Below are 12335 nucleotides of genomic sequence, written 5' to 3'. Positions count from 1 at the left end.
CAACCACTCGACAGTTATGTTATTTCACGATGTCGAGCAAATACGTTAACTCCGTGTTCTCAGCACTTTCGGGAAATCGTAAGTCAACAAAAAAACTGAAACATTTTTCTGACAATTGAACGACTTTCTCTCTCCGCATAGTATGTAATTAATCTCTGCTGATTAGCTTCCAGCATTTGAACAGAAATGACATTGCAGCGGGGAAGCGAAACGCCCGATTTACATTTGCAAGGCGAACACGTACCTTTGATGGTATTTATCAAGCTCATTTTGCGGTATAAGGCGAGGAAACACTAAATATCCATTCTTCTCATAGAAAGCCCTCTGTGTTAATGTAAGAAAATTGTTATTCTTCGTGTAGCGGAAGTATGTCAGTGACATGGCTAATCTTTATATAATTTCTCTTCGAATGCTTCTTTCCACTACTCCTTCTGAAACATTCCAAATTTATTTCATTCATAACGGAACTTCTTCTTTTGAGGAGTGTTGTTGTTATCGTTATATATTTAAAAGATGCGAATTGTTCAAAACGAATTATCGATTGAACAACTCAATATTTGTCGGAGGGAAATTTTTCTGCACCGAGAGAAGAGATGTCTGGAAAATAAAGAATATTTATCCGAGCGGCATTAATGACGCATTCACTAATCACGTGGGCACTAATCTAGAGTAATAGAATTTCAAATTAAAAATCTGTTTAAATGGAATTTTAAGTAGCGACCATCAATGCGATGAGAAGTGAAACAGCCTCGACACCTCGACTAACCGTCAAGATTTCGCGTCGATCTCACACATCGACACCATCGCACGTCCCACGTTACCCTAGACCTGTCGAAACAGATTATCCGCTGTCAATTGCCTCCTCCCCCTCGACGCTCCTAGACGTATGTTGATACGTAGCAGTAATCCAATAACCGCCGGATTAACCCTTTACGCCCGATACAGCGCCGCTGGCGACGAATAATTATCGGTGCACAATTCGCACGCCGACTGCTCGGGATTTGCAATGACACGGTGAGTGCGGCATCAGCTGATCTCGCTGCTCACGCGTGAAAAAAGAGCGAGCAAAAATCTCGATTCAATGCAAACGAGCGGGAGTGTCCCGCGGCAATGTGCTTTGATGAGCCATTTGCGACGTCGATACCTTCCAGCGAACAATCAGCGTCGCGATGGAAATGAAGGCGGAAAATCGTCTCGCGACATTCTTCGCGAGGGAGATGAGAAAATGTCTTTTTGCCCTTTTGCTATCTCGAATGCCAATTTGCGACGCGACATCGCTCGTCCGTTCGCTTCACCCCTTTCGATTCCAGGCGAGTACCAGAGTGGACGAGATCGAGATCTCGCCTCCAGCGAGATCCAGCGATTAAGTAACGGCCACGATTCGCGCACGGTACGTTCCGGGCACCCCGGAAGCGTCGATTGCGCGCGTCGATGGAGGAGGCGTCGCGACGCGCCGCGCCGACGTGGTGCTCGCGCCTGGATTCCCTCTCGCTCTTTTACCCGTTGACTTCAGCACGTGGCATCAAAGAGAAGGATATACATCGGGGTGGTCGGTCTTCCCGGCCAAACGGCGACGACCCTCGCTCGTCGTCCGTCCGTCCGTTCGTTCGTTTGTTCGTTCGTTCGTTCGTTCGTTCGCGCGCGGATTCGAGAGTGTTGCGCGTCGGTCGGGCACCTTCGCCTGGGTGGTCGCGATTTTCAAGCGCGATTCCAGACTCCGGGCAGCGGAGTGATCGACATCCACATCTGAGTTCGGTGTGAGAAGATCCCGCGTCACTCCTCTGGATCCTCAACTTCGGTTCATCGGCGCGCGAGAGACTAGCATAAAAATCAGTGATTCTTGACTTCATCGTCCGGCTCGCCTTCGAGATGGACGTGTCATCGGGTAAGCTCGAATATAATCATTATTTATCCGATGGAAAATTACTGTCGACGTATCTCGCGCGCGCGCTGCGCTTTTTCCGACTCATCGTCGTGATCATAACACATATTGTCGTATTGATCACTGAAGAAAAGTGACAAGCTATCTGAACGTGTTTCGCTCCTCGCACTCGAGCGCGACAATGTGAGACTCGCTCGTGGCTAGAGCAAGCTTGGAAAAATTAGCCTTGCTGGCAGAGATCTCGCCGAAGTCAGAACGGCGCGATCGCTTTGAAAATAAACGGCTTATGTAACGGCAGAGGGGGGAGATTCTAATCAACCTGGTCCGCGTCCATTAACTTGATAAACCGCTTAACAAAAATCTAATTTAGTAAAAGGACAGAGAGACGCGAAACATTAACACATCACCAACTGTCCTCCCCGCTCACTCCAGAGAGATCCACGTATTTTTAGCGAAAGCCTACGAACGTCACCGATTGAGAGGCGTCGGATAAAACAGATATAATGGACTTCTCTCACAATGACGCACTTCGATAGAGTCCAATAGAAACGCGCAAGGATCGGCTCTGTTCGCAATAAAACGGAATACGAAATTACATTCGAAACATGGGCTTGCTTCAACCGCGTCGCCTTTTTCGCGCGTCTTCTCTCTCGTCCTCTATCGGTGGAAACTTTTGTCACGCTCGTCGAGCGTGCAGAAAGATCGTGTATGTTCGGTGATATAATAATCTGTCATCGCGCATCGATCGCGCGACGAGATGGTTTTAGCCGAATTAGCCGAATCACCACCTTTTCGGGGTGTTTCGGCAGCAGCAAAATCGGCGCGAAATCGGGTGTAGAAGGCGGAGATCTGGCTGTCTCATCGCGTATCTGCGGTAACCGCGAGAATAGAAACGAGTTTACGGAGGCAGGCAGACAAAATCGATATACATCGCGTTAATAATGAAACGGCAAGGTCTATAACCTTCTGCGAGCGAGTCGGGATCGACCTTTCGCGGTAAATGTAAAGACGCTTTTCTCTCTTCCTCTCTCCATCTATCACTCATTCTCTCTCTCTTTTCCTTTTTTCTCTCTCTTCTCTTCTATGAATGGCACTCGCGCGAATCCGATGGCCGCAACGACGCCACATCGTGTTGTAATTTGACTCTTTCCCTTTTTTCCTTTGTTTTTCGCGAGATTTGCGTCATACCTGGCACCGTGTGCGAACATTTTAATTTTGTTCCCCGCGAATACGCGCGACAGTTCATCCGGCTTTGGGCACGAATCAGTGGATAAATGAATCGCGTGTGAATCTCGTGAACGCGAGCGCGTTTTGCGCGTGTCGCGAATTTCGCCGGGAGGTTCGCGCGACGGACGTGGAGGATTTACGGAAAGGGGATGTATGGGAGAAGAATCGGCGAACAAATTGAAATCCACCGGCGTACAATTGCACGATCCTGCGGTAACAGCTGTTCGCGAGAGCAGCGTGCGGCATCCCGCGCATATAGAATGTCGCACACTGTGCAGTTCGGCGAAGCAACAAGCGGTCGCATTATTCGCGTTTTTCATTAACTTCGGCGAGCGCGCATTTCCACCCGCTTGTCGATACACATTCCCGCCGCTGCATAAACGTGCGATTCAACTGAACACCGCTTGTCATTTAATTTGCTCGCGTGTCGACGTGGTCTTTCCGATTCTATTTGCTTAATTCGCAATCCTTTGCGAGCACTTCCCGTCGAAATGCAAATATCGCGTACGTGTGTAACGAGACCCCATATGAGATTATATTACACATAAATATTTCAGTCATGATCTTCTGTGAAAACATTTCCACAGCCCTTTCGAGAAACACGCGACGTATACAACATCTCGCTTTGTGCCGCGCCACACATTCCGTTTCTCTCGCGTTCTCGTGTTCCGATTAAAAAGGAAAAAAAGAGATTGTGACATTTGTCTCGAGGACTCGCGAGTTTCGCTTTGGCGGATTGCCGTCGATATGCAAAACGGGTTCACACGGGGTGTTCTTGCCGAAGTGTCTCGGCGAAGGTGCGTTTATTCGGGACTCAAAGCCGAGAAGCCGAGTGTATCGTGTCGAGATTCCGACTCATTAAATTGCCGCGGTTTATTAGCACAGCCTCGTTAGGCAAATCTCAGGCACATTTACATCTGATAGAAGGGAAATGGTGGAATTCACGGACGATAAAAAAGAACATCTTGATAACGTCGAAATCATTTGTCCGAATGACTTTCTTATTGCCATCGTCGTCCAATACCGATTCTCTTTCGTTCTTCCTTTCATTCCATCCAATTCTTTCTCACAGACGATTTACTCTCCTGCGTATACCTTTTTTATATTCCCGCTCATCCGTCGTAACTGGTCCGTGTTGTATTCATTGGGCCGGAACGAGAGTACAATCGATAGCGATCGGAAAATGATGAGATTGAAATTACAACCGCAATTGCAATTAAGTCTCACGTTTCGTACGCCAAGTAGTATTGTATCGCCCACCGCGAATGTAATATCATTACATCGCCGAGCAATTAAATGTCAGATCAACTGCGAGAACAAGCTCTTTGTACCTTTCTCTCGTTATTAATGAAACTTATCTCCAATATCTTCTGAAATTTATTCTCAATATTCTTCCCGTTCACTTTTTCACCCTAAGACAATACTACACTCTATTCCACAACTCGTAAGTGGGGTAAGGTTGAAATAAGGTCTTATCCCGTGGGTTTAAATGTACAACGGATTACATTGACACATTGGTCAGTATGACGGGTTGCTTATTCATTTCAGTTGGCAAGTATGCGAGCCCGGACGCAGACTCAGCTCGGATTTGGCGATATGCTCGTTTATAAAACAGATCACACTCACTTTTGCCATTAAAAGAAATATGAAAAAGTATTGTAAATATCATTTTACACGTCACACTGGCCTGTATGCTGTTTGTATGTATACACACGGAAATACTGTATGCTGCGTTCAAGTAAATGTTACTTGTTTTGTCAATATTTTACAAGTTGATAGATTCGCGAATCTATCACGAGTCCACCCACCGTCAAATTTATCCAAAGTACATTCCAAATCTTGATAAGTTTAATATTTAAATGAAGAGTATTAGATCAAAACAAAAATTCGACTGGCTTACATCAACTTTTTCTTCGATAAAGTTTTATCATATTCTTGTAAAAAAATAAATTCTTCTTTTGAATACACGATCATTAGCTCTTCTCAAATTTGTTATGAATATATATATATATATATATATATATATATATATATATATATATATCAAGACTGTTAACATACAAGATAATATTGTTTGTCGAAGGTAACTATTGCTCTAAAGAAGGAATGTATAAACTGAGTAATATTTCTTTTTCTTAGCAGCAGAATTATATTTTCCTCTGTTTGTGTCTATTTATCTCTTACCTTTCTTTCTCCTCATCTCGGGTTGTTCGCGAATGAATTTCCTGCGATCGCGTACCGCAGTTACGCCAATCGCGGAGTAATCGCGCGACACATTATCGCGTGACCTTAAAACTGCAAACGGCTTAATTAGTTCGGTACGTCGCGAGCTCTCGCGGGCGCACTCGAACGGACGGACAGACAGAGAGAAAGGGTTTACGAGCGAGAAATGTAGAATTCCACTTGGTCGGGATGCGGGACGGGCTACTTGGCTAGACTCTCAGGCACCTCCGCTTGATAAGGAACGATGCTTGGCTAGACGCGCCGTCGCGCCAAGGCCCGTAAGGAAGTATCCTGCTATTCATTTTATTCAGACGGGCCCTCTCCTCCTGCGGAACTTACACGCTTCCTTCGTCGGAGCGATTTACTCCTAATGCGCTATGCATCGGAGTCGTTAGTAGGCTTGTTTTCCTGCCGAAATGGAAGGCTTGATCTTAGTATGCGGAAATATGGCCGCAATTTTCCTGTCTGTCCGTTCAACCCCTTTTGGGGCATTATATTGGTTCGGTCCAGAATATATACATGTTTCATACATCGAAATTGCAGTTTGCAACATGACTTGTGCAAACCTGAGACTTGGCTCTTTTCTTGCAGTTTGGGGAAGAGGCCCCTTTCAGTAAATTATTTTATATTTTTAATAGACTCGCGTTCGCAAATGATATATGTGAGCGGTACGTAGTCTGCGTGTATTTGTTGTTGGAGTATATTAGAATGTGTTTTCTTTTGCGCGCTCTCTTTCTCTCTTTTTTCCTCTATTTCTCAGACGATGTTTAGTTATGTTTCAAGCGGATATTGTCGACGTTATCCTTCACTTTGTGTTTCAAAGCTACGTATAATAGAGGCATATAATATTTCCTTCCGTCACGGAAACATTTTTCACAGGAAAACTCGAGCTCATTGCTCTCTCAGCCTTTTATTCGTTTCTTGAACCGCGCTATTACGTCGCTATTAGCTCTTTGTCGTATTGACTCTTGCCTCGCCTGTTACGCCTGAAGTATCTTCGGCAGAAATGGAGAGTCTTTATAATACTTTGGAAACTTACGCAGTGCGTTAAATTCCGGTATATAACCAGTTGAAAGAGAAAAAGAGAGAAAGAAAATTAATGAAAGTCGGTCGCAGTTGTTCATGAGAATTAAACTATTAGGTTTATGGGATTTACATTGTCGACATTATTATCTCCTAATAGTTTAAATATTCGCACCAACTAATCGCGACAGACTTTTATTGGCTCTCTCTCTCTCTCTCTCTCTCTCTCTCTCTCTCTCTCTCTGTTCTTTAATCTCTAAACTCAAATTTGAGTGTCTCGCTTGAGACAAGTTTCAAGTAACAACTATTAATACGGGCCTTAGACTGTTTCACCCGCGTGGAGGTTCGTGAAATCGACAGTGTATCAAATAGAAGTTGCAGATACATCGGTAAACGATCAATTATGCCGCAGCGACTTTGCGGTCGCAAGTTGCAGATGCGTTCCGAGCGGAGAGACTACTATTCACTAATCCAATATCAGCTAAGTTGAATTATGGACGCCACGGTATTTTTACTCTCGGGTCAGAGAGAACAATGCCAATCATGGCGTGCCCACGCCGTAGCGACGTTAATAAAAAGACGAGATTTTACTCGCGGCACAACGAAAGAAGAGATACTGAAGTATTAACAGGCGGCGGAGACGCTTGCGTGTCAAGGTATCGTCAGAGCGGCTCTTCGCGAGCCCCAAGGACTCCGACGTATTTTTCCCTGAATGATTTTACGATTTGCGAAGTAGTTTCCGCCGTGGATCTCGCGCAGAGCGCATGTGAGCGAGTTTGTTTCGCAAACACTTTGCGCGAGTGTTTCAACAAATAACTTCGCGCGCCGATTCAACAAACGGATAAATAACTGCGGTATCGAATTTATCTACGCGGAACTTCATATCGTAATCTCCAACCGCCCAGATATCCGCGTGTCCTGATGAATTTAGGCGATCCCGCGATTGCCTCCGATATAGACCGATGTTACGGGACCAGTCAGTATTTAATGACCTTTATCATCATCCGCGAATCAGCTAAAACAAGCTCCTGCTTGACTACATTGAAAGAAAACAATTGAGTAGAACCAATTGACATCGATATTCATAGTTCCTTCTAATACTTGAGATCGTCTTGAGTCTATTTTTAGATGCTTTTCTCTCATGGGCTCTCATTTCAAGAGCTTTTCTCTCATGGGCCGTATAGTATCTGAAGATAAAGGTGTGCGCGCGCGAATTGAAGACGACATATAAACTAGATGACTAACCGACTAATTGGAATCAGCCTGACCAGAATTATGGAGTAAATTTCTAATCGGGAAGCTATAATGGAGTTGAAGGCAGCTCAAAGTTAGATCGACAATCTGACGCAGTGGAGTTACTTCAATTGGACTTTTTTATAACGTACTGACACGATATGCAGTCTGCGACACCACGCTGAAAATGCGCAACGTCGATGTGTGCGCGCGGGTTCACATTTACATGAGTATTGTTACATTTGAATAGATCTCACGTTTGTTTTCATGCGTTTGCGTTCCCGACGAGATCTCCCGAGGGAAGTTCCCGGGGAATATCTCGCCGTTATCGTCAGGTCGATGCGCGGCACAAAGAAATCACGACGATACATCGATGCACCTTGGAGGAAGCGTGCCAAGGTCATCGTGGTCGGTGCACGTGGAGAACACTTTCCGGCGGCCGTATCCCTCTCTCTCTCTCTCTCTCTCTCTGGATCCTCTCTTTCGATTTTTCTGAATTGCTTCCTGCGGGGAATTCCCTCTTTCGTGTTAGCCCGACCGGAAATCGAGCGAGTCCATCGCGCGACCGTTTCGTGGACAGTCGGAATAAAGTCGGGGACGAAAGGAGCACGAAAGTGGTATCCTTTACGGCTAACTTGACGAAACTAGGACATACTATGGAATCGATATGTCTCAGTCGTCTCGTCTCGTCCAGTTTCAATTCGGTATTCGGATCAATACCGGCGGTTAGGTCGTGCAAAGTTTATCGTCGAAGCCCATCGTCATTTAAGGAGACCGAGCGACGGGGCTGAGCGGGGGAGAGGCAGAATGAAGAGTACGCGGTTTCTGTAAAATTTGCGGTTTCGTTTGTCGGGAAATCTATATCTAACTTTGGATATAACGTAGTTGTTCCCTAACTCAGGTAGATTTCCAGTGAGGGAAATAGATCGATGTGTGAGGAATGTAGTTTTCTTGTCGACATATTTTGTACACCGACAAATTAAAGAGCGACAGAGAGGGACGAAGAGAAAGAGAGAGAACGTTTAATTGAATTTTGTAAAATAGAGCTAAGTAGAGTTAAGTAAAAATAGAGCACGCTCGCAAAATTTCGTTTGTTTACTCCGTACACACTTTGTGTGCTTCAGCGGACTGATTGCCCAAAGTTAAATTACCATTTGCTGAGTCTACATGAAGACTGCCGCCTAAGGCGGGAGAAACCGAGATACTCCCATTCTTTATTTTACCTAATTCCAAATGAAAAAAATGCGCCCTCGCAGACTCTAATCTACTTAATTAATACAATAATCAAGCGAAACCGTGTCGTTAAAAGGGCCTGTTAAATATACGTGTATTTTTCTTCGCGTCGACCAAGAGGGCGGATATTTTGTCGCATTGTAAAACGTATTTCTCTTCCTGCGTTATAAAACTACATGAAAGTTAAATTATATATGTATTAAATATATATAATTTATAATTTTATAATGTTACATAGGATTTGATGTCTTTTGGGACAAATACACACACACACGTGCACGCACAGACGCATCGGACGCGCGTAATTATTACGGGTGGACGGAAACTGAAAATTGGAGTCCTCTGGAAAGGTCCTCGCGCATATCCCTTGAGCAGCTACGGTGTAGGGATCTGCGGCGGGCACCTGTGCAAACGAGTATGTCCTTGCTATAATGTGAAGCGGAGATGGAAATGGATATACAGACCATTACGCGACCCGTACCTACTTTGTAACCGCGATATTCCTCTGACCCTTACGTTACAAGCACGAATACAGCATTTACGTAGAACGATATACATTATTGATCGTCTAATATCCGTGGCAACGCGAATATATTAGGATGCTCGTATATCGAGTACGTGGCAACGAATCCTTATCATTTACGAAACATTTAATTTCGTCGCGAAGAAAACGCCATAATCGACGATAGGTGGGTCAGCTGCTTGCGAGAAATCTGTATGATTTATTTAACGATAAAGCAGCCCCTACTGATTTCAGTGGTCGCTTAAGTAATCATCGTGATGATTGTGATCGATATGTTAGTGCTTGTCCACTCTCTTTCAAGACGAAGTGAACGACCGCGTGGCGGCAGCGATCACGTGGCCACAGTGGGGATAGCGAGCTGTCATGTTACGCGCGAGATATCGCTTCCAAAATAGCGTCTGGGAGTACGACTACGGCACGTGTCGCCGCTATCATCCTCACGTGTAAACAAACAGGTGCGCTAGGCGATCTAGAGATACAAACGTTAATAATTCCTCTTGTAGACGCAGCAACTTGCTACAAAACCGATTTGAAACAAAATTGTAAAGGGAAGGTCATTGCAACGAATGTAAAATCTTCATTCGACGAGATCGTTATTCTATGAAATCAGGACTGATTAGCGTAACTGTGCAGATTTGAAAGACACTGTTTTGCATTAAAGTGCACATTAATCTATGTGAAAAATCAAAACGGAAAACTTGACTTGGATTTGTAATGCAGAGCGTCAGCTTTATGTTTTTTACAGATATAAAATATAATTAATATACAAAGTGTTTCAGAATAATCTTCGAAGCTCTCATGGAAGCATAGTACTGATTGAGGTGAACATAGGTAGGTAAGCTGTAATCTGCTGTCGTGTGCTTGTACATTAGATCAAACTGAAGAAAAAAGTCCTCTACCATTTTTCTAATAACTTTGTAGATTTGTTCTGGAATACCCTGTATAAAAAGATAAAATCCTCTAGGATTCAGAAGATATCTCCAAAGGTATTTTTTCAACGTGATAATCCAGTATGAAATTGCGGTGCACACTTAGAAAAGAGCACGACCTTGCGACGAGGATGCGATCTCTCGCCCGTCTTTTATTTTTCTTCCGCTACAGCGGAATGGGAGAGTACTTTCTCTCTCTCTCGAGCGCTCGCTTATGCAGACATCACAAGGACGAACAATTAATCAAAGCGGGAGACAACTCCGGTGCGCAAGACGAATGGCTCGCTGTTTACCCGGTCGCATGTAAAATGCAGAATCGAACGAACGTACGTACATACATACGTACACATACGCGCGACTGCCGATTACGGCATGTTAATGCGTCTCTGGGGGAATCGCGGTGATAGAAATCGATTATCGACGAAAGCCCTCGCCTCCCACAGTCATTTCAATATCCCCGCCCTGTCTCTCCGTTCGATACTCGCCGTCTCTTTCGGTCTTTGTAATATCGGCGCGAAATTTCCCTATCGCCGTTGCGAAATCTAATTCGGCCTGCCGTCAAATTGAGTTCTTATCGCCGACGGGCTACATTCAGCGGTTTACCAGGTTGCCATTAGAATTAAGATCGCGGCTGATTAGGCTTTTAAGCCGGCTTTATTTCACGAGTCAAATGAGGCCGATTAAATCGCCGTGAAAGGCGCAAGAAGACGGCCGGAGAATGATGGGTCGACAGTCCGCTAGAGTTTGAGTTGTCGGTGGGTGACAGTAATGGCAATTTGCCGGAGAACGAAAACAGGAGCTCACGAGACGCGATGAAAAACCGAGAGAGAACTCTTACGTTTCACAGTTCTCTCTCTCTTTCTTTCTTTCCCGAGAACAATGGCACGAAGCAACGAGCGCTCTTAAAAGTAACGTCGACAACGGCTCCTCCGAGCGAACGGAAGAGAGGCGGCGGGCAACTCTCTCGCGAACGATACAGGAAGAACCGTCGAAGAGCGGCCGGCAATGCCGGGCGCAAGACTTACCTTTGGTACGGTTTAGAAACTGACGTCGATTGGCAAGTTTTCCGGGTCGTGAGGTGATTCTCAACGGTGCGAGAAGCGACTCTCCGCGTATCCGCGATACTTCCCTCTACCCGGGACTTTTGAATTTACGACACTCCATATCGGAGTGTCTCTCGCTTCGTTATATAAACTGGCGCGTCGAGTGGCCGTTCCGTTGTCGCCGGCGCGAAAATAACGACACGGGGTTTTGCGTAGCGAGCTGGGGATACGTGTGTATCGTGAGCTGGAAACCAGTGTCGATCGGGACAATGTCTTGCATAATTGAAAACGTCGGGTTCACGAGGGGAAGATTATTGTGGGCAGCTGCGTCTTTTACGCACTTCTTGCGTTCACGACGTTACATTATGAGGAAAAGGCCACGGTTCCTGGTGTTTGCGAGATCGGCGAAAATACGCGAGAGAACTCGAGAGCGAATTTTCGAAAATATCGAAGGTCAGAGAAGAAGCTTCAATTATAGACCTCACTATATTGCTGTGTTTTTATATCTTAAAATATTTAAATTTATTGTGAACGAGTGCACATACTATGAGGAACAAGTGAAGAGAAGCAAGTGTCTACTTCAATACTTGTTAAAAGGTAAGTTAAAAGGTTCTTAAAATAAAATTGAATTTTTAGTTATCCGCACTTTTCTGAAGAGAGAGAGAGAGAGAGAGAGAGAGAAATTCGCACAGGTCGGAAAAGGAGAGTTACGCGAATCCTTCTCAAAGTAGAGTGTAGCACCGTACAAAAACGGAACGCTGGTAGAGCTCGTGTTTGCATTACGGCTTACATTTGGACCTTTTCCTTCACTTGAGTCGAATTTTGGTCTCGCATCAACTTTGCAAAGTGCATCGAACTTGAAGGATCAATGAAGAGACTCCAGCACGTGTGCGACTCAATGCCATTTTAATTCGCTATGTAACTCGCGCAGAGTCCGCTTGAAATTTTAATCTGGCTTAGGTGCAAGTTTAATGAGCTACTGCGCGATTCGATATGTAAGATTTAGTAATGCAGGATGT

At 44.9% G+C, this 12335-nt stretch overlaps 2 protein-coding genes across 4 annotated transcripts in view; one reads left to right on the top strand and one right to left on the bottom strand.

Annotated features, from left to right (window-relative positions):
* The window catches only part of LOC116846303 (phytanoyl-CoA dioxygenase, peroxisomal-like), a 42085-nt gene that overhangs the window by 1574 nt on the left and 28176 nt on the right, over nucleotides 1-12335 (bottom strand). Inside the window, exon 2 of the mRNA XM_032819965.1 lies at nucleotides 245-431. Coding sequence (XP_032675856.1) covers nucleotides 245-381 — 137 coding nt within the window. The 5' untranslated portion in view covers nucleotides 382-431. The remainder of the gene's footprint in view (nucleotides 1-244; nucleotides 432-12335) is intronic.
* LOC116846299 (galanin receptor type 3-like) overlaps nucleotides 1546-12335 on the top strand; it is a 34782-nt gene continuing 23992 nt past the window's right edge. For 2 of the 3 annotated variants that reach the window (XM_032819961.1, XM_032819959.1), the window contains exon 1: nucleotides 1546-1885. The gene's annotated coding sequence lies outside the window, so the exon portion shown is untranslated. Of the gene's footprint in view, nucleotides 1886-11432; nucleotides 11914-12335 lie in introns of those variants that run through there. The other variant, XM_032819960.1, reaches the window with a different exon arrangement.

Source organism: Odontomachus brunneus, unplaced genomic scaffold (assembly GCF_010583005.1).
Source record: "Odontomachus brunneus isolate Ranch 3 - 2012 unplaced genomic scaffold, Obru_v1 Obru_scaffold_063, whole genome shotgun sequence".
NCBI lineage: Eukaryota > Metazoa > Arthropoda > Insecta > Hymenoptera > Formicidae > Odontomachus > Odontomachus brunneus.
This window is presented reverse-complemented; position numbering and strand designations above follow the sequence as displayed.